The following is a 23,879-nucleotide window of genomic DNA, read 5'->3' on the forward strand; positions in this document are numbered from 1 at the left end:
CTCTCTCTCTCTCTCTCTCTCTCTCTCTCTCTCTCTCTCTCTCAGACAGGATTAAACATGAACATTGTGAGTAATAAGTTCTTTTTCATTTTCATTATCCCAATATTTGTCTATGGAAATACTACATACCATTGGAGAATGTTGGAAACTTACATTATCAGAGTTCCCCCAACATTATATAGCCACCCAATCTCCACAATATATAGAGGGGAGGTATTCACAACCTGAATTTTTCCTATGAAATATTTTTTTTTGCCAAAACATTGTTCCTTAATTTAGAAATGGGAAAAAATTGCAATTTAAAAAAAGGCAGTGACAATGAAGCACTATAAAAGGAGGTATCTAATGCAGGTTGGTACTATCTTAGAATTATAGATTCAAAGTTAGAAGTGACCTTATGGTCTTGTGGTCCCATGGTTTCATTTTCCACATGAGAAAACTGAGGCTCAGAGATTCTGTTCCATTTGAAAGGATGCAAAGTTAATCAGTGTGAGAGATGAGATAGATACAAACATTATTAGTTCACAAGAAATCTTAGAGATTTCCTTTTACAGGTGGATAGAGTGAAAAAAAAGTCTTTCTCAAAATCATAGAGTGACTTAGAATGAGAATAGACCACAAATCCAATTCTTCTGATCCTTAGTTTTATAGTTCATTTCTCAACATCAACCAGCCTACATAATTTGGAGAATAGAAGTGTCACATTAGGCATAATTGACTTCATAAATGGAAAATCTAATTCTAAATGAACTATTTCTCTCCCTCCCTCCCTCCCTCCCTGAATGCTGAATGCTTTCACCTCCTCTCTGTCTTCTTCCCCCACCTCTCTCTCTCTCTCTCTCTCTCTCTCTCTCTCTCTCTCTCTCTCTCTCTCTCTCTCTCTCTTTCTGTCTCACTCACAGATGACCTTAAAGGTGACTGCGGTGAGTATCATTTTCTTCTTCATTATCCAAATATTTGTATATGTTAATACTACATACCACTGGAGAATGTTTGGAATTTACTTACATTATCAGGAGACCCACAACTCATTGTACCCAACCAATCTCTCAGATTTGTAGAGGAGAGGCATTGGCAGCTTGGATATTTTCTGTGAAGTGTTTGTTTTGGGAAACACTTTTTCTCAACTAAAAAATGGGAAAAATGGAAGTTTTGAAAAAGTCAGTCATTAGGAAATGCTAATTAGGAATTGAGGCAACTAGTGTATATTGGTACTAACAGAATAGATTTAAAATTGCAAGTGACTTCAGAGGCTATGTGGTTTCATGGTTTCATTTTTCAAATAAGAAAATAGAGGCTCAGAGATGTTGTCACTTTCTAAAGGTAAAATGTTAATCAATGTGACAGATGGAATAGATTCAAACATTCCTAGATTATAAGGAATCTTAAAGATTATGTAGTCCCTTTTATTTTACACATGGAAAAAAGTGAAACAATGACTTTCTTAAAATTCTAGAGTGAACTAGTATGATAACATGCTACAAATCCAGGTCTTCTGATCCCTCATTCTGAGGTTCATTTCTCAAGATCAACCAACCTGAATAATTTGGAGAATAAAAATGTCATAAGAGGCATTCTTGACTTTTTAAATGGAGAATCTAAATAAACTTCTTCTTCTCTCTCTCTCCTTCTCTTCCTCCCTCTACCATTCTTCCCCTTACTCTGGCTCTGTCTCTCTTTGTTTCAAACACACACACATATATACAGACAAGATTAAGTATGAGCGTGGTGAGTAGTATTTTCTTCTTATCCAAATTTTTGTATATGGCAATTCTATATACTACTGGAAAATGTTAGGAACTTACATTCTCAAAAGATTCTCTACTCAACATAGCCATCCAGTCTCTATAATTTGTAGAGGGGATTTTTCCTGCGAATTGTTTGATTTGCCCAAACATTCTTTCTTAATTAAGAAAAGGAAAAATAATGGGGATTTTTAAAAAGGCAGCTAGGTGGTGCAGTGGATAGAGCACCAGCCCTGGAATCAGGAGGACCTGAGTTCAAATGAGACCTCAGAAACTTAATAATTGCCTAGCTGTGTGACCTTGGGCAAGTCACTTAACTCCATTGTCTTAAATAAATCAAATCTTAAAAAAGGGAAATGATTAGGAAACAGTAAGAAATTAAGTATCTGGTACATTCTGGTACTATTTTAGGACCATAGATTTATGGAAGTGACCTTAGAGTCTATGTGGTCCTATAGTTTAATTTTTCAAATGAGAAAATAGAGGCTCAGAGATACTGTCACCTTCTAAAGATCACAAAGTTAATGAATGTGAGAGATGGGATGGTGTCAAACATTCTTAGATTTTAAAGAATCTTAGAGATTAGGTAGCACAACTCTCTCATTTTACAGATGGAAAAAGTGAGAATATAACTTTCTCTAGATGATAGAGTAAATTAGTTTGAGAACAGGTCAAAAATTTGGGTTTTCTGATCCCTAGTTCCATGGTTCATTTCTCAACATCAATAAACCTGAATAATTTGGAGAATAAAAATGTCATATGAGGCATCCTCAACATTGTAAATGGATAATCTAAATGAGCCATTTCTCTCCCTCCTGTCTCTTCTCTGTCTTTGTCTCTGTTTTTCTGTCTCTCTCTTTCTTTTACAGATATAATTAAATATGAACGTGGTGAGTAATATTTTCTTCTTCATTATCCAAATATTTGTGAATATAAATACTTCATACCACTGCAAAATGTTGGGGACTTACATTGTCAGGCTACCCCCAACTCAGTGTCCCATTCAGCCTCTACAATCTGTAGAGGGGAGACAGCTTGAATTTTTCCTGTGAAATGTTTGCTTTGCCAAAACAATGTTTCTTAAATAAGAAATGGAAAATAATAATGGAAATTTTGAAAAAAGGCAGTGATTAGAAAACATTAAGAAAAGAGACATCTAGCACATGGTAGTGCTATCTAGAATTATATATTTAAAATTGGAAGTGGCCTGAGGCCATGTGATCCGTTTCATTTTTCAGTTGTGAAAATAGAGACTCAGAAATGTTGTCACTTTCTAAAGGTCCCAAAGTTAATCAATATGAGAAATACAATAGATTCAGACATCCTTAGATTAAAGGGAATCTTAGACATGATGTAGAATAATTACTATTATAAAGATGAAAAAAGGGATAAAATGGGTTTCCCAAGATGATAGAGTGAATTCTTTTGAGAACAGGTCTCAAATCCAGGTCTTCTGATTTCTAGTTCTACAAGATGTTTCTCAGCATCAACCAGTCTGAATAATTTGGAGAACAGAAGTATCATATGATGTATATTCTACTTAGAAAATGGATAATCTAAATAAGCTTTTTTTCTCCCTACCTCCCTCTTTTCTTCTCTCTCTTTCTCTCTCTCTGTCTGTCTCTCTCTCTGTCTCTCTCCCTCCCCCACCTCTGTCTCTCTGTCTCTCTCTCTCACAGATAAGCTTCAAAATGATTATGGTGAGTACTATTTTTTCTTCATTATCCAAATATTTTCATAAGATAATATTGCATAACACTGGAGAATATTGGTAACTTACAATGTCAGGAGACACCCCCCCCAACTCAATATTCCTAACCAGTCTCTAATTTATAGAGGGGAACCATGGTCAGACCAGATTTTTCCAGTGAAGTGTTTTTTAAAAATTTTTAAATTTTTCACCAAAACATTTTCTTAATTGAAACATGAAAAAATCATGAAACTTTTGAAAAAGGCATGAATCGGAATCACTAAAATATGAGCCATGTAATACCCATCGATTCTATATTTAAATTATAGATTTAAAGTTGTAAGTGACCTTGAAGATCATGTGGTCTCATGGTTTCATTTTTCAAATTAGAAAATGGACCCTCAACTATGTTGTCATTCTCTAAAAAGTTGCAAATATAAGGAGTGTGAGAGCTGGGATTTATTCAAACATTCTTACATTATATGGATTCCTAGAGATTATGTAGTACAACAGTCTCATTTTGATAAAAGTTAGGAAATGACTTTCCCAAGGTCATAGAATACATTAGTTATAACAGGCCTCAAATCTAGGTCTTCAGATCCCTAAAGTAGTGGTCATTCCTCAGCATCCACTGACCTGAATACTTTGGAGAATACAAACTGCAGCATTTAAATAAATTAATTCTATCTTACTATTTCTTCTTATTCCCCACCCCCTCTCTTTCTATCTCATCTCATAGATAAACTTAAAACTGAACTTGGTAAGTAGTATTTTCTTCTTCATTATCCAAATATTTATATGTGGTAATACCACCGACCACTGTAGAATGCTGAAATTAGGTTGATCAGGAGACCCTCAAGTCAATGTACCTACCCAGCTCCCTTAACTTTTAGAAGGGGGACTTTGCTACCTTGCATTTTTCCTGTGAATATGTACTTTGACAAAGCAATGTTTCTTAATTAATAAATGGAAAAAATAGTTGAAGTGATGAACAAAAGTCAGTGAATGGTAAGCCATAAAAATGAGGCATCTAGTGGAAACTTTATCTTGGAATTATTGATTTAAAACTGGAAGTCACTTTGGAATCTATGTAGTTCTATAGTTTTCTTTTACAGATAATTAGAGGCTCAGAAATGTTTCACTTTCTAAGGGTCACAAGTGTAATAAGTGTGAGAGCACAAGTAGATTCATACATTTACAGATAATTATGTGGTACAACCTTCTCATTTTATTGATGAAAAAAATGAGAAAATGTCTTTCTCAATTAGAATGATAACCAGGTCCAAAATCTATGTTTTCCTGATTCTTAGTTCAGTTGTTCATTCTTCATCATAAACAGACTTGAAATCTTTGGAAAATTGCATGATAAAACAAGGCAACTTTCATGTTATAATTTTGTTGTTTAGTCATTTTTAATTGTGTATGATTTTGTGATCCCATTTGGGGTACTCTTGAAATGGTTTACCATTTTCTTTTCCGTGTTATAAATGGATAATTTGAATTGATGGGCTAATTTTGTTTCCTCTCTCTCTCATTCTGTCTTTCTCTCTTTTACAGACAAAAATGGTAAAGGATGGTGAGTAATGTTTATCATCTGAAAATATATTATCCAAATCTGTATATTTACTTTTATTGATATTACATACCCTTGGAGAATGCTGGAAACTAGGTTGATTAGGAGATCCTCAAGTCAAGCAACCACCTAATCACCCCAATTTATAGAAAGAATATTTTGGTAGTTTGGATTTTTTCTGTGAAGTGTTAATTTTGCAAGATAAAAGGATTTTTTAGTTTTCTATTATTATTTTTCAGTCTTTTTTCAGTAGCATCTGACTCTAAGCCATTTGGGACTTTCTTGCCCAAGACGCTGGAGTTGTTGGATATTTCCTTCTCTGATCATTTTTACAAATCAGGAAACTGAGTCAAACAAGGTTAAATGACTTGCCCATAATGGTATTTGACTCTTCATAACCCCAATTGGGGCTTTCTTTTTCTTTTGGCAAGGGAATGGGGTTGAGAGACTTGCATTTGGAACTTTCCTGACAAAGATGCTGGAGTGGTTGCTTATCTATGTTTAAATGAATTATTTAAATAGACGTACTGTTGTTTTATCTGTCTCTCTGTCACTCTTTTTCTCCCTCTTATTTTCTTTTTTAGGTGATAATTTTAAAGATCAACTTGGTGAATCATATTTTATTGGTATTTTTTACCAAAATATAAGTATATGGTTATACTATATATAAATGGATGATACCAGGAACTAAATCAACTATGGTTCCCCTAATTTATGTTCCCACTTAGACTACTTGTTTTCATAGCTATGAAAAGTTTTAGGGTTCAACAACTCTCAGCTTTCTCTTAATCCTGTCTCTTTTCTCTATCATTCTCTGTTTCCATTTTTGTGTAATGTATTTCTATTCTAATAACTAGGTTTGGCAGGGAATACTAAGCATTTTGAATGCTCTTTACTTCCCCTTGCTTCAAAAAGATGGAAAGAATTGCTTTATCCCCACTGGCTGTACCTATTTTGTCCACTGTACTTTTCTCAAGGGTGCAGGACTATTATTTAAAAATATCCCATTCTATGATTTTCCTTCTCTTTTCATCTCTCTTTTCTAGAGACAAAGTGAGGGATAGTGGAAATGGATAATTGTATAAGCCTAGAAACTTATAGCTACTTTAAGAATGAGTCCATTCTTCTAGGATTTAGTTCCTGAATTCATTTTAAAGGTTCTTTGCTTTTTGTGGGCTATATTGACTTGTTAACAATTAATAAATAATTAGATGGTTTTTTGTCTCCAGGTTATAAAAGAGATTGTTCCCCTCTATGAATTCACCAAACTAGGAAGTAAACTGTCTTTTTAAAAATATAATAACATTTTTCCTAATTAAAGGTAAAATAGTTTAAACATTTATTTTAATAAGATTTTGCATTCCAAAATTTTCATCTTCTCTCCCTTCCTTCCTCTCCAAAATAATAAGCAGTCTGATATAGGTTATACATGTATATTTATATCAAACATATCTCTCTGATAGTCATATTGTGAAAGATGAATCAGATCAAAAGGGGAAAAACCCAAGGAAGAAAAACCAGAAAGAATTTTTAAAAGTTAGAATACTATACTTCATAGATTTTTATCTGGATGTAGATGACATTTTCCATCACAAGTCTTTGGGATTATTTTGGATTATTGTAATGTTGAGAAGAGCTATCATAGCTAATTATCACTCAGTGTTACTGTTACTGTTACTGTTCACAATGTTCTCCTGGTTCTTCCTGTTTCATTAAATATCGGTTCATATAAGTCTTTCCAGGTTTTTTCTGAAATCTGTCTGTTCATCATTTCTTAAAGCACTATTGTGTTTCATTGCATTCATATATCACAAGTTGTTCATCCACTTCACAATTGTTGAATATCCCCTCAATTTTCACTTGAAAATATTTTTGCATAATTTTTAAGAGCCTTTGGACAAAGTTCCAAATTGCTCTCCAGCATGATTGGATAAATTCACAACTCTACCAACATTAGTGTCCCAGTTTTCCCACATTCTGTCCAAAACTAATCATTTTCCTTTTTTTCTTTTGGTCATTTTAGCCAATCTGATAGGTATGGGGGGGTACTACAGAGTTGTTTTAATTTGAATTTCTCTAATCAATAATGATTTGAAACACGGAGAATGACTTTTATTCTTACAAATTTTTTCTCATTTATTTTAGATATAAAGCCTCTATCAGAAACTGACAGGAAAAATTATTTGCCAGCTTCTGCTTTCTTTCCCATCTTGTTTGCATTAATTTTGTTTGTGTAATTTTTTAAAAATTTTATGTAATCAAAATCATCCATTTTATGTTTCATAATGTTCTCTATCTCTTGATTAGTCATAAATTCTTCTGTAATGAAAATTTCAAGTCAGTTTCCCCATATATACTTAAAATAATCATAATATTTTCCCCAGTTCCACCTTCAGATTGTAACCAATATGTAGCTGCCTGGTTCAACCATAGAATTATATGGCAAAAGAAAACAGGATCTGAATAATAAATCCATTAGGACCTAACAACAACAACAAATCCTATCAGACATTTTTCATTTTTTTCATATTGCCTCAAGCATTGAGAACTTATTTTAAATATAGACTATCATTTTTACAAACTTAGGAAATTCTGGGAAGATAGAAGAGTAAGTCAGAAATTCCTGGACTTTTTCCAGTTTTTGCTACCTGAAAAACCATCAGAAAATTGCCAAAAAATGTATTTAGAGCAGCAAAAATAAAGAGGTAAAGCATTTGTCCTCATAAGGCAACTTGAGAGGAACTCAAAACAGATTCCAAAGACTGCAATTTTACCCATGAATTGTAAACATCTACAGCTCAACTCCATTGTGAAACCTAATAGTTCTCAAGAAATTTTATCTCTGTAAAATTCCTGCTGCGACTTTAGGAAGCTTCACCTAATGAACTTTACTTGGAGCTGGTTCAATGTAAGGAAGCATAATTGGCCTTATCAATAATGAAAAATAACAGAAATTGTCTAATTATCTTTATGAATGCAGAAAAAGCTTTTGACAATATATGATACCCTTTGCTATTTAAGACACTTAGAGACAATAGGAATAATTGGAGCTTTAAAATGAGGAAGAGTATTCATCTAAAACCATCAGCAAGCATTAACGATAAAGGGGATAAATTAGAAGTCATCCCAATAAGATGAAGGGTGATACAAGTTTGCCAATATTTGCCACTAAGATTCAATATTGTACTAGAAATGGGAGCTATACCAATAAGAAAAGCAAAGAAATTGAAGGAATTTGGCACTGAGGAAAGAAAACTATCATTCTTCTAACAATATGATAGTATACTTATATAATCCTAAATGATCAACTAAAAATCTACCTGAGATAATTATCAATTAACACCTTTAGCATGATCGAGTCACATAACCAACAACTTACCAAGGAACTAAAGGAATATAATTACAAAACTCTATTCACACAAATAAAATCAGACCTAAATAAATGGAAAAATATCAATTGTTCATGTGTAGGCTAGACTAATATAATAAAAACAATTTTCCCTAAAGCAAACTAATTATAAAGTACTATACCACTTAAACTAAGAAAAAAACTTTATAATTAGAAGAGTAATAAACAAAATTCATCCAGTTTATTTATTTGCAATTGATATTTTATTTTATTTTCCTAATTATCCATTTATCCATATGCATATGCATATTTTTAAATTACATGATTTCCTTCCCTCCTCCCTTCCCCACCAATAACAATCAAGTGAATATTGTACATCCACATTTTTGATTAACTTGTTTTCAGATTAGTCATTTTTGGTATGAGGAATCAAGATTAAGGGAAAAGAATGAAATCCATGAGATAGGAAAGAAATACATAAGAGAAATTTTTAAGAAGTGATTGTGGTGTTCATTCAGATTCTGTAGGGTGTTTTGCTTTATTTTATTTATTTTTTCCTCTGAATTGGAATAGCATTGCCTATAGCTGATTTCTTAGAGTTGTTCGACCTCTGCTGAGAGGGGCTACGTCCATCAGAGTTGGTCATGTTGTTGATGGGTACATTGTTCTCCTGTTTCTACTGTCTAGAGTCAAACCATTTATGGTTTCTTATAGAGCATAATATTCCATAGTATTCATGTATCAAAACTTTTGTTCAGTCATTCCTCAGTTAATGAGCCTTCCTTTAATTTCCAACAAAAACAGCTGCTATGTTTATTTTGGAACATGTGGGACTTTTCCCATTTTTTAATGATTTCTTCTAGATATAGGCCAAGCATTAATGGTTTTTGGATATGGATGGATATGAATGTTTTTTTAATTGCTCTTTGTGAATAATTCCATATTGCTCTCCAGAACGTCTGGATCAGTTCACAATTCCATCAATAATGCATTAATGTATGCAAAGGCAATTTGCAGATGAGGAGATCAAAGTAATCCATAGCCATATTAAAAAATACTCTAAATCATTAATTGTTAGAGAAATGCAAATTAAAGCTTCTCTGAGGTACCACCTCACACCTCTCAGATTGGCCAGTATGACCAGGAAGGATAATGATCATTGTTGGAAGGGATGTGGGAAATCTGGGACACTATTACACTGGTGGTGGAGCTGTGAACTCATCCAACCTTTCTGGAGAGCTATTTGGAACTATGCCCAAAGGGCAACAAAAATGTGTATACCCTTTGACCCAGCAATATCACTACTGGGTCTATACCCTGAAGAGATGAGGAAAAAGGGTAAAAAACATAACTTGTACAAAAATATATATAGCAGCTCTGTTTGTGGTGGCAAAGAATTGGAAATCCAGTAAATGCCCTTCAATTGGGGAATGGCTTAGCAAACTGTGGTATATGTATGTCATGGAACACTACTGTTCTATTAGAAACCAGGAGGGATGGGATTTCAGGGAAACCTGGAGGGATTTGCATGAACTGATGCTGAGTGAGATGAGCAGAACCAGAAAAACACTGTACACCCTAACAGCAACATGGGGGTGATGTTCAACCTTGAAGGACTTGCTCATTCCATCAGTGCAACAATCGGGAACAATTTTGGGCTGTGTGCAAAGGAGAGTGCCATCTGTATCCAGATAAGGAGCTGTGGAGTTTGAACAAAGTGCAAGGACTATTCCCTTTAATTTAGGAAAAAAACAGATAGCTTATTGTCTGATCTTGTTACCTCTTAGACTTCTCTTTAAGGATATGATTTCTCTCTCATCACACCCAATTTGGATCAAGGTACAACATGGAAACAAAGTAAAGACTGATGGAGTGCTTTCTGTGGGGGGGAGAGGGGAGGGAAGCAAGATTGGGGGGAAAATTGTAAAACTCAAATAATATCTTTAATAAAAATAAATTTAAAAAAATAATGCATTAATGTCACAATCTTCCCACAACCTCTCCAACATTGATTATTTTCCCTTTTTGCCATCTTGACCAATCTGTGAGGTGGAACCTCACAGTTGTTTATTTCTCTAATCATTTATGATTTATCATTTTTCATATGATTATGCATAGTTTTAATTTTTCATTTGAAAACTGCTGGTTCATATCCTTTGACCATTTGTCAGTTGAGGTATAACTTGTAACCTTATAAATTTGATGCAATTCTCTATATTTTAGAAATGAGATCTTTATCAGAACCCCTAGCTGTGAAAACTGTTTCCCAGTTTTGTTTTCCTTCTAATTTTTGCAGCATTGATTTTATTAGTGTAAAAACTTTTTAATTTAATTTAGTAATTCAAGAATCATCCATTTGCAATTGATAATTTATTCTATTTCTTGTTTGGTCATAAGTTTCTCTCCTTTCATGGATCTGATAGATTATTTCTTGGCCTGGTGTAGCAGTTTTTGTCTAAATCCTGCACCATTTTGACCTTATTTGGCATAGGGTGGGTGTATGAACAAAGTTCATCTTGAAGAACAAAAGGTCAAGACTATAAAGCAAATTTATAAAAATTAGTAAAAAGAAACAAGTTAACCAGGAAGAGTATAAACTAAGAAAGGAACTTATAGAGCAACTTAATTAATGAACATGGATCCAAAAATTTTAAATTAAAAAACTAGCTGGAAGTCTGCAACACTACGTTACAAAGATAATACATTATGACCAGTGGGATTTATATTAGGAATGTAGGGATGATTTAACTTAAGGAAAATATTAACATAATCGATTAAATTATAAAATAATATATCATTATATATAACATATATTAATTTAAGCAAATTTATATGATTATATCAATAAACAGAAACAGCTTTTGATAAACTATAACTCATTTCTCTCAAAAACCCTAAAAGTATAGTTATAAATGGATTTTCTCTTAAATTGATAAAAATTATTTATCTAAATTATCAGTCAGTATTGTTTATGATGATGATAAATTGGAAATGTCCACTGTAAGCCCGAATGTGAAAAAAATGATGTCATCTTTTATCACTATTATTCAATATTACTCATTATTATTTTGGAAGTCCTAGCAAGGGCAATAAAAAAAGAAGAAATAAAAACATTCAAATTTGGGAATTAGATTAAAAAAACTATCTCATTTTTTGCAGATAATGTGATGATCTACTTACAAAATCCCCAAAACTCAACTAAAATGTTAGTAATAACAATGAATACTTTCAGCAGAGTAGCTGAATGCAAAGTAAATCCATGCAAATCATTAAACCCTCCCAAACAAATTTCTTCAAGAAGAGATAGTAGGAGATACTCCATTTCAGATAACTGTGGACAGCATAAAATTCCTTTAATTATACTTGCCAAAATGATTCCAGGATGTATAATAGCAAAATTTTAAAAATTATACAAATAATACTAGATTTAAATAATTTGAGAAATATTAATGGTCCATGGGTAGCCAGGACAAATATAATAAGAATGGCAATCTACTTAGACTGACATATAGAGAAAATAATTGCTTTATTGAATTAGGAAAAAATAACAGAATTCATCTGAATGAACAAAAAATGAAAAATGTCAAAGGGACTTATGAAAAAGATATAAAGGAAGGAGGTTTAGCAGGAGCAGATCTTAAACTACATTAAAAGGTAGTTGTTTTTAAAACTATCTGGTACTGACTAAGAAATAGAGAGAAAGATCAATGCAATAGAGTAGATATACAATTTATTGAAGCATTTAAGTATAGTATTTATCAAGTGTAAAAGCAACATTTTGGGATACTCATTCATTATTTGGTAAAAATTATTGGGAAAACTGGAAAGCAGTGTGGCAGACATTATGTATAAACCTATATCTCATAACATTTACCAGAAATTAGGTAAAAATGGATTCACAATGTAGATATAAAGAAAAAATATTACAAGAAAATTTGAAGACTACGGAACATATCACTTATCAGACTTATGATTAGGTTAACAATTTATAAAAAAATACAGAGAATAGAATGTGGTTGTAAAATGGATAATTTCAATTACATTTCATTAAAATGTAAGTTCAGAAGGAAAGCGGAAAATTGGCAAAAAATTTTATACACAGAGTCTCAGGTAAAGGTCTCATCTCAAATGTATAAATACCTCTGTGAAATCTGTAAGAATATGAGGCACTTTCCAATTGATAAATGGTCAAAAGGCATGAACAGTCTGTTTTCCAATGAAGCAACTGAAACAAGTCATATACAAATGTTTTGAATCATTATGGTTAAGGGAATTTGAAATTTAAACAACCTTGAGATATCTTTTGCCTATCAGATTGGTTATAATGATTGAAGGGGAAAGTGACAAATGTTGGAAGGGATGTAGAAAAACTGGGACACTGATTCATTGTTAGATGAATTCTGAACTGATCTCAATTTGGAGAGCATTCTGGAATTATGTTCAATTTTTTTTAATTTTCTATATCTTTGACCTAGTGATACCATTGCTAGGTCTTTTTCTAAAACTGGAGAAAAATGGAAAGAATTTAGATGTTCTAAACCATTTATAGCAGCTCTCTTTGTGGTGACCAAGAACTGGAAATTGTGGGGATACCCATCGATTGGGGAGTGATTGAACAAGCAGTGATATAAGAATGTGATAGAAAATTTCTGTGCTTTAAGAAATTATGGACTTGATGATAGAAAAGCATAGACCCACATGAAATATTGTTTGTCCATTTTCAAAGGAGACCACAAAGAACATCAGGGAGGTAGTACCATGACAAGCATGTGAAATGGATTTGATTGAGGGGATGCTGTACTAAGTTACCAGTCTCACTTTCTCCTCCAGAGTCATCTGGGTCCAGTGATCAGGTATGAATCAGGATGACTGGAGATGGCCCTGGATGTGAGGCAATGAGGGTTAAGTGACTTGCTCAAGGTCACATAGCTAATAAGATTCAAGTATCAAGAGGCTGGATTCAAACTTCTGTCCTGACTCTGAGGTCAGTAATCTATCCGCTGCACCACCTACCTGTCCTATCACATGAAACGATGAAGAATAAAATGAGGAAAACCAAGAGAATATAGTATACAATAACAATAACATTGTTTTAAGAAGAACTTGGAATAAGTTATTCTGCTTATTGCAAATGTCCAAATTAACTAGAAAGTACATATGAAGGCAAATGCTACCTACATTCAGAGAAAGACCCCCAAATAATTTTTCATATATGTACATGTGTATATATTATATTTATATACACATGCATGCATATCCATGCTTAATAGTAGGCATTTTGAAGTGGGGAAGGAAAAAAGGAAAAAAGAAATATCCATGATAACCTTATTATGCATTTAGAAGAAATAACATGTTCTACATAATAGATTTGTAGTTTCATTTGAAATCATTTTTTCATTATACTATGTTTTGGAAATGCTTGCTTTATTCCATAAATAAAAAATAAAATAAAATTTCTGCACTGGGGGACCTTGAATAGGTCAGGCTCCCAAATGTCCAGGGAAGAGATTATTGACCTTGATGATATTCTGTGTCTTCTTCAACTCTAACTCTTACAAGATTTGGAGGTTGTGGTTGGGGGGGGGTGCAATCACAGAGTAAGGGGGACTCTATGCACAATTAATTTTAACCCAATTTTTTTCCTTTTTTTTATTTCAGTCTTAACTGAGTTTGTCATGAAGCACAGAGGTAATCAATGTTGAGGCTTCTCCAACAGTCTGTGGGGAATAGAGGATATCTTTGGGGAATTATCTCAGGGGATTGTCAGGGATTGTAAGACCCCATCAATAATCAGTATGGAAGTCTCAATGAAGAAAGCAAATGAGTTCTTGGACTTCATAGAAGAAGACCAAGTCCAGGATTAGAGAACTGTTAGATTATCTCATTGTCTACAGATTTGTTAATCCATAACTGGAAGGTAGGAAGAAAAATAGAACAAAGAAAGGGAAAAACAAGGGAAAAAAAGGTAGGAAGGAAGGGAGACGTCTAGTAAGTATTATTTATTTACCAGCCACTGTCAAGGGCTGGGTTTCCAAAAAAAGAAGCAATGAATTTATAATCTATTGGGTGAACACAATATGCAAACAGCTATGCACACAGAAAACCTAGAAGTGACTAATTGGCTGTAGTCTCAGATGGAAGATGCTAAGATCAAGGAGACCTAAGGCACCTTGCAGACTACGAGGCTTTAGCAGACCCCTAAGAAAGTCATGAAAGCTAAGGACTCGCAATAAGAGCATTCCAGTCATGGGAAACAGCTCATGAACGCGCCCAGTGTCAGACATCAAGGGAAGGGCCAGGGATAAAAAGAAAGGTTTGAAGTAGTTCTTGATCATGAGGAACCCACCATCTAATGTTAGCCTCTGAGGTGAGATATCAGATTGCAGAAGGTTAAGGACAAGGTAAAAGATTTGGTGTAGACCAAACACACAGCCCAAAGTCACAATGATTTTAAATACAGTGCGTGGGATGGATGTGGGTGTGGGATGGCATCTACCATATATATATATATATATATATATATATATATGTATATGTATCTGTGTGTGTGTGTGTGTGTGTTTGGAATAAGGTTAATGACTTGTGGGTGAAGAAGGTTTAGAATGACTTTTGGGAAGGATGTTCTAGGGAACCAGCAAGAGAAAATAGCAATGATGATGATGATGATGATGGTGGTGGTGGTGGTGGTGGTGGTGGTAGTAACAGCAGGAGCAATAGCAATAGCAACAAGAGTAGCAAAGGTAATGTTATAATTTATGTAATCCTTTATAGTATTCAAATTGCTTTACAAATATTAACCTCACAACATTGGAAGAAACTCTAATTTTTTTAATTTTATACATTAAGAAACTGAGGTAGATAAGAGTCTAAATGACTCTGCCATAGTCATACAGATGGTCAATGTCTGAGATGAAGAGGAGCATAGAGGATCTCTGGATATGCAATTGAAGTTGAGGAGTAGGGATATGGTTCTTGTTTTTACCCCTGGACTGAAATTGTGCATTTCTCTGCAGTGGATATTCCTTGGAATGAAGGTACAACTCATTGCTCATTCTTACTGCAATAATAAACATTTCTTGACTTGTTTTAAAGAAGCAAAACATATCCAGCCTTGGAGAAGAGTCTGACAAACTGACTGGGCAGGAAGAGATTCACTTCAGGAACATCCACCTGGGAGGAGGATGTGGAAGGAAAGACATGATCTCTGAGACTATAAGGACTCTGTGATCAAGGAATGGTACAGGTTACACCACATGCTGAATTCTCTGTTCTACTTCTGATGAATAGGAGAACTTAACCTGGTTCTCTCCAGTTTCTGGATTCCTCTTTAATTGCCAGTGGTCCCCAAGATGATGGGGATTTTCTTGGACTAGGAAGTAGACCAGACCTCCTACAATATGACTGAGCTCACCAATATGAACTTCACCCCCACCTTCTTAACATTGTCATGGACTCAGAGGAGCATGAGAGCATTCACTAAACATACACACATATTATACTCATATACATCTATCTATCTATCTATCTATCTATCTATCTATCTATCTATCTATCTATCTATCTATCTATCTATCTAGGACTACATTGTTTATTTCCATTTGTCTTCTGTTCCTCTGAAGCAACTTCCATCATAAGATCAAGTCTTTCCATGTTTTCTAAATGCACATTATATCCTACCCCACAACAAATATTTCAGTACCCCACTAATTTTATGTTTTCATTCTACTTTTCACTGCATAAGTTTTGTTCATATAAGAACATTTTAATTTAAAGTAATTGAAATTATCCATTTTAATCTTCAACAATGCTCTCATAATATAGTTTATGATTTAATACTGTTGAATCTGCTTCCTTTACATACTTTTTTCTAGTTTCGTTGACGTTCCTGACCTTTTAGTCTTCCAAATCAACTTTGTTACTATTTTTTTCTAATTCAATACGATTTGTTTAGTAATTTAATTGGGGTGGCATTAAATAGATTAGTAAAATTATCATTTTTGTCATTATATTGACTTTACCAGCCCATGAACAAGAAATATTACTTCAATTATTTAGTTCTGACTTTATTTATGTTTATATTCATAAAGTTTGTTTTGAAAGGCATGCTCTCAGATATTTTATATTGTCATTACTTGAAATGGCCTAAATTGAATAATATTGTTGATACATACTGTACTTTCTATATTTTTCTTTTTTGATTAAATTTTTCTTTGTTTTAACTTTGAGATCAAGATTTCTACCTCTGCTTTATTTATATAATAAAATCTAGTCCTACCCTTTATTTTATCTTTGTGTGTATCTTTCAAAACACTCAGCAATCTACTTGACTCGTTACCTTTCCACACTTATTTCATGTTACTCTTCTTCCAACAGTAGAGATAAGGAGTATAAATTATTTACATATTTTTCCATTCCTCTTCATCTGTGACCTTGGGCATACCATGGAGAGAGCAGGCCTACACGGACTACCAAAATTTTTGGAGACTTTGGGCAGCCAGATGGTAACATCAAGATATTAGGTGGACCCTGTGGCACTGGGAATCATTGTTTGACAAGTGGGCAGCTAGGTGACACAGTGGATAAAGCAATGACCTTGGAGTCAGGAGGATGGGAGTTCAAGCCAGCTTCAGATATTTGCCACTTATTAGTTGTGTGACCTTGGGCAAGTCATTTTACCATGATTCTCTTGTATCTAAGATCATCTTCAGTCGTCCTGATTCATATCTGGCCACATGGTTCTGGAGGAGAAAGTGAGGCTAATGACTTGGCACAGCCCCCCCCCCCCATACAAAGCCCATTTCCTGTGCTCATCATGGCATCACCTCTCTTGATGTAATGGTCTTCTTTGAGAATAAAGGATTATCTGGCAAGTGACAGAAGATGGTATAGAAGAGGAAGCAGGAGAGGGAAAAGTCAAATTCCATGATCTCAAAAGTGTTCATCCACACATGAGGATGAGTGTGGCTCATTCTAAGAGAGCATCCTTCTAGGTGCTGCAGTCTGATGTTCTTTCTCTCCTTTTCTTTGCTTTTGGTGTTTTTTCTTATTTAAGGACTATATTTCTATTCTGAGAAATTTTCTGTCTAAAAACATCATGGACTTCTTTTTGCTCTATGGTTTTGAATTTCTGAAACAATAGCAGCATTCCATTGCCCTTTTCATTGCTCTGATGCTAATTTTCTTTCTTTGTAGTTTTAGCTGCCTATATTACCTTCTTCATTCTGCCTCTCTTTGAGCAGCGAACTGAAGCAAGGTATTCAAATGGTCCTTTCCACTTGTGACTTAATAATAGAAAGATCCATAGAAAGATCCAGCCAGGTTCTAGCTGTAGTTTCACTTTAAACGATAACCATGAAACAGAGGTGGCAGAAGAACAGGAAATACTTATATAGAGAGTATGAGGCATAGAAATACTACAAGTAGGCTCTGCAAACAGCAGCAGAAGGCTCAGGGCAACACATTTTTTCCCACTAATAGTTTATTTAAATCTTTTACTATCATACACAATGGAATATTATAGTGGCAGCAAAAATAGGCAGGATAACTTAGTTCAGACAATAGCTTGGTTTGTGTGGAACCCCTTGGTCAAAGTTCTTGTTTGACCCTGGACTGAAGAATTTGGGGTCATAGGTCACTGTGAGATTGTTGGAGTATGATCACCCACATATCATTTCCAATATTCATTTAATAAGGCATTTCTTCTGGTGAGTATCCTAAAATTCTCCCTCAAATTCCCAAAGTCCCTTAGACAAATGAGATTTCAGATCAAGTTAAAAAAATATATATATGATATGTAGACCCATTTCTATATTACCATATGCTATATATACTTATAAGTATGTGTATACACTCAAAAATACACCAACATATTTGTACAAACAGAATAAATATGTTTATCTGGATATATATATGCATATATATGCAAATACATATCTAAGCATATGTGTATGTGTGTGTTTGTGTGGACATATGGGCAAATATATAAATACATTTATATGTATATATATTCATATGTATAGAGGGGAATAATGTCTAAGACAACAATGACATTGGAGTTAGGCTGTTAAATCCTTTAGATATTGGACAAAAGATAATCCACCCTGAGGAAGAAAAATGCATAAGAATTTATTCAACATCTACCATCTATTACAATATTATCTCATTTCATCTTCACAATAACTCAGGGAAATAGGTGCTACTACTCTTCCCATTTCACATTTGAGGAAATTGAGGCTGAGAGAGATAAAAGGACTTTTCTAGGGTCAACCAAAGGGGTTAAGTGTCTAAGAACAGATCTGAACTTAGGTCTTCCTAACTTCAATCCAGGGCTCTAACCATTGTACCACCCAGTTTTCTTCTCAGTCCAATTTTTTTATAGTAACTATTAGCAGTACTTTGACAATCATTGACCACATAAAGTTATAGTTAAATTGTTTCGCTTTCATTTCTGGATCAGGAAGCAGGATTTCCTGAAAGATATTCTTTTGGGAATCATGTCAATTGGTAGCCTAGGTTGCTCTGAAACTTCGTCATTTAGATCACGTCCCTAACTCTGTTTTGAAAACTATGTTTTTAGAGACATATAAGATGACATAAAAAGATGTCAGAAGAGATGTCAGAGTTCTTCTAGAGTAATTCCTTCATTCCTCATGGAAAGAAGTTCAGAGTAGTGAAGTGAGTGGAGCAGCATCCCGTTGGCTGAGCTGGCAAAGCTGGATTCCAATTCAGAGCTCTGCTTACCAATGCCGGCCTGTGGGGAATCGTCAAGTGATGAGGTCTCTCTCTCCTAGAGAAGTGACTCTTACTGTCCTTTTGCAGTTCCCCTGGCTTCTCTCAGGTAGGTGGGATGTGGCTTTGAGCCCTTGCTCTCACTCTTGGCTCCTGGGAAGGATTTTCTTGCCTCTGGGCCTCTCTGGAGTATTTTCATCTTCCATTCCTGCTATGACTGACTATACTATCCTCTCTTCACAATTGTAATACTTAAGAGATCTAGGTCAATTCACTACTAGATTCTCTCCTTGAGTCCTTTGCTCTCTTGTCCTCTTAGTCACAAGAGGATGAGCTCACAGAATCTGAGGGGTAGAAGGGAACTTGGGAGCTATCTTGTCTAGTCAATATATGAAAGAAATTCTCACAAAAATATATGGGGGGAAGGGAATAATTGATTTATTGAATTAAGGTATACCATACAAAAGCAATAATCAAATAGCCAATCAGTCTGATTCATAGGCTTTAAAACTAAAGATATGGTCATTGGAAAATGGACTAGGTTAAATAAGAAACAGGTTGAAAAAGATCAAGGAGAGTTGGTCAGAGAGGTTCTTAATAAGTTCTCATTCTAGTTAAGAATTGAGGCTAGAGTAAATATGTCATTCTATCTTAATCCTCTGATTAGTGAGCTTCATGCTTTGTCAAACCCTCTCACTGGATTCCTAATCACTTACTGTTTCATGGTGTTGAGAAGGACCACTATATTTTTATGTTACCTGTGAATATTCTATGGATGGCTTATCCTTACCTAGAAGTTAAGGTTCAGGAAATCATATGAACTTGCTTCATATTTGAATGCAATATGTAAAACTATCAAAGACAGAAACAACTATGGAGAATCTGATAAAAAAATGTGCACAGTTTGGAGCCTGCTCCCTGCCTTAATATGATCTTCAAAAATAAAAATACTCATACAATCTTTTTTTAAAATTTATTTTCATCCATTTGTACATGAATATTTCCAAGCTAACTTTAATTTCTTGATTTGAAATCTGTCTGTTCATATCCTTTGACCATTTATCAACTGGGGAATAACTTGTGATCTTATACATTTGATGCCAGTCTCTATATATTTTAGAAATGAAACCTTTATCAGAACTGCTGGTTGTGAAGATTTTTGCCCAGCTTTCTGCTTTTCTTCCAATTTTGGCAGCATTGATTTGATTAGTGTAAAACATTTGAATCTAATATAGTCAATATAATTATTTTTGTAGTTTGTAATTTGCTCTAATTCTTCTTTGGTCATAAACTTCTCCCTTTTCCATAGATCAGATAGAGAGTATTTTTTGGTCTATTAATTTATCTATGGTATTGCTCTTTATATCTAAATACTGTACACATTTTGACCTTATTTTGGTATAAGGTGTGAGATGTGGATCCATGCCTAGTTTTTGTCACACTGTTTTCCAGGTTTCCAACAATTTTTTTCAAATACTGAGTTCTTATGCCAGAGGCTGACGTCTTTGGGTTTGTCAAGTAGTAGATTGCTGTCGTCCTTTACTGTGTTTTCTTTTCTTGTTTTTAAGGTTTTTTTCTTTTTTTTTAGATTTTTGCAAGGCAAACAGGATTAAGTGGCTTGTCCAAGGCCACGCAGCTAGGTAATTATTAAGTGTCTGAGGTAGGATTTGAACTCAGGTACTCCTGACTCCAGAGCCAGTGCTCTATCCACTGTGCCACCTAACTGTCCCTACTATATTTTATTTTGAACCTATCCTAATCCACTGATCCATTACTCAATTTCTTAACCAGTACCAGGCAGTTTTGATGATTACTGCTTTATAGTATAATTTTAGATCTGATAGAGCTAGGCCACCTTCCTTTATTTTTTTTTCCATCAGTTCCCTTGTTATTCTTGCCCTTTTGTTGTTCTACATGAATTTTGTTACCATTTTTTTCTAGCTCAATAAAGTAGCTATTTGGTAGTTTGATTGGTATGGCACTGAATAAGTAATTTAATTTGGGTAGAATTGTCGTTTTTATTATGTTAGCTTGACCTTTCCATGAGTATTTGACATTTTCCCAGTTATTTAGATCTGACTTTATTTAGCTGAAGAGAGCTTTATATTTGTGTTCAGTTTCTAAGTTTGTCTTGGGAGTGAGATTTCCAAGTATTTTATGCTATCTACAGTTATTTTAAATGGAATTTCTCTTTTTTATCTCTTGTTCTTGGGCTTTGTTGTTCATATATAGAAATTCTGATGATTTATATGGGTTTATTTTATGTCCTGCTACTTTGCTGAATTTGTTAATTATTTCAAGGAGTTTTTTAGATGATTTTCTCTGGTTTGCTAGGTATACCATCATCTATCTATCTATCTATCTATCTATCTATCTATCTATCTATCTATCTATCTATCTATCTATCTATCTATCTATCTATCTATCTATCTATGCAAAGAGTGAAAGTTTTGTTTCCTCATTGCCAATTCTGATTCCTTCAATTTCTTTTTCTTCTCTTATTACTACTACTAGCATTTCTAATATTATATTGAATAGTAGTGGTGATAATGGGCATCATTCTTTCACCCCTGAATTTTTGCAATACTCTGAATTTATTCCCAATAAATATAATATTTGTAGATGGTTTTAGCTAGATAGTATTTATGATTTTAAGGAAAATTCCATTTATTCCTAAACTTTCAAGTGTTTTTAATAGGAATGTATGCTGTATTTTATCAAAGGCCTTTTCAGCATGTATTGAGATAATCATGATTTCTGTTGGTTTTACCATTGATATGTTTAATTATGTTGAATGTTTTCCTAATGTTGAACCATCCCTGCCTGTCTGGTATAAATCCTACCTGATCATGGTATATTATCCTATTAATAACTTAGTATAGTATAGTATCCTATTAATAACTGCAGTCTCATTGCTAAAATTTTATTTAAGATTTTTGCATCAATATTCATTAGGGAGATTGGTCTATAATTTTCTTTCTCTATTTTGGTTCGTTCTGGTTTAGGTATCAGCACCATGTGGACGTCATAAAAGGAGTTTGGCAGAACTCCTTCCTCTCCTATTTTTAAATAGTTTATGTAGAGTAGGAATTAATTGTTCTTTAAGTGTTTGATAGAATTCACTTGTAAAACCATCTGGACGTGGAGGCTTTTTCCTAGGGAGTTTATTGATGGTTTCTTCCATTTCTTTTTTTTTTGAAATGGGTTTATTTATTTATTTATTTTTGCAAGGCAAATGGGGTTCAGTGGCTTGGCCAGCTAGGTAATTATTAAGTGTCTGAGACCGGATTTGAACCCAGGTTCTCCTGACTCCAAGGGCGGTGTTTTATCCACTGCGCCACCTAGCCACCCTGAAATGGGTTTATTTAAGTAATTTATTTCCTCTTCTGTTAACCTGGGCAGTTTGTATGTTTGCAAATATTCATTCATTTCACTCAAGTTGTCCAATTTATTGGCATACAGGTTGGCAGAGTAGCTCCTAATTATCTCTTTAGTTTCCTCCTCTTTGGTGGTTAGTTCACCCTTTTCATTTTTGATACTGTTTATTTGGTCATCCTCTCTCTCTCTCTCTCTCTCTCTCTCTCTCTCTCTCTCTCTCTCTCTCTCTCTCTTTTTAAGTCAGATTAACCAGAGTTTTATCTATTGTACTGGCTTTTTCATAAAACCAACTTTAAGTTTTATTTATGAGATCAATGGTTTTCTTGCTTTCTCTTTTATCAATTTCTCCCTTGATTTTCAGAATTTCTAGTTTGGTATTTAACTGGGGATGTTTAATTTATTCTTTTTCCTAGCTTTTTTAGTCACATACCCGATCCATTGATCTCCTCTTTCTCTATTTTATTCACATAGACAGAGATATAAAATTTCCTCTCAAAATTTTCCTCCTTGGATGCATCACATAAATTTTGGTATGATGTCTCCTTATTATCATTTTCTCAGCTATGATTATTGATCATTTTTGTTATTTGCTGTTTGATCCATCCATTATTTCAAATAAAGATATTTCATTTCCAATTAGTTCTTGGTTTATCTTTCCCTGACCCTTTATTACATGTAATTGTTATTCCATCATGATCTGAGAAGTGTATATTTATTATTTCTGCCTTTCTGCATTTAATTTTAAGGTTTTTGTGCCCTAGTACATGGTCAATTTTGGGGAAGGCGCCATGCTCTGCTGAGAAAAAGGTATATTCTTTTCTATTCCTATTAAGTTTGTGTGGGATAAAAATCCACCTACTATCCTTTGCTTTTTTTCCCAATATGTGTGTGTGTATGTGTGTATATAAATATATATACATATATAGCTACACATATACTCAAATAGTATAAATATATAATATAGATTATGCATGCACAATTACATAAAACATGTACATGTCTATATATAAACACATCTACATAAATAAAAAATATTTATTACATAGAGAGCAACTGAGTGTGACTTTCCATATGTAATGAGCAATCTTTGAACTTATTCTAGATTTGGGGCAACTAAGGCAGGATTCTAGGGATAGATGTCTTTTTGTTATTGTTCATCATTTTTAAGTGCCACTGACTAGCACTCTAGCTTTATTTAACAAATTTCTGTTAACTTACATAAAAGTTATTTATTTCAAAAATACAGAAGTACAGTTTGTATAGAGATACACATATTTCCCTCCAACTTATTTGAGTCACACCCTCCTTTATTCTTTTTGGTTTGTGGGAAGAATCAGATTATTCCTGGCACAATTTCAACACTGCCTTGGTTCCACCAAATTCTTGTTCAGAAGTTACAGTGGTTTCTGTTGAGTC

At 33.8% G+C, this 23,879-nt stretch overlaps 1 protein-coding gene across 11 annotated transcripts in view; it reads left to right on the plus strand.

Moving 5' to 3' along the window:
• Nucleotides 1–16,639, plus strand: part of LOC141518999 (butyrophilin subfamily 3 member A2-like) — a 42,031-nt gene extending 25,392 nt beyond the window's left edge. For 2 of the 11 annotated variants that reach the window (XM_074231429.1, XM_074231431.1), the window contains 9 exons: nt 46–66; nt 903–923; nt 1,708–1,728; nt 2,615–2,635; nt 3,425–3,445; nt 4,175–4,195; nt 4,993–5,011; nt 14,016–14,045; nt 15,371–16,586. In XM_074231429.1, the coding sequence (XP_074087530.1) occupies nt 46–66; nt 903–923; nt 1,708–1,728; nt 2,615–2,635; nt 3,425–3,445; nt 4,175–4,195; nt 4,993–5,011; nt 14,016–14,025 (155 nt within the window). In that variant the 3' untranslated portion in view covers nt 14,026–14,045; nt 15,371–16,586. The other 9 variants (XR_012477334.1, XR_012477335.1, XM_074231430.1 and 6 more) reach the window with 9 other exon arrangements.
• The last annotated feature ends 7,240 nt before the right edge of the window (nt 16,640–23,879 follow it).

Source organism: Macrotis lagotis, chromosome 3 (assembly GCF_037893015.1).
Source record: "Macrotis lagotis isolate mMagLag1 chromosome 3, bilby.v1.9.chrom.fasta, whole genome shotgun sequence".
NCBI lineage: Eukaryota > Metazoa > Chordata > Mammalia > Peramelemorphia > Peramelidae > Macrotis > Macrotis lagotis.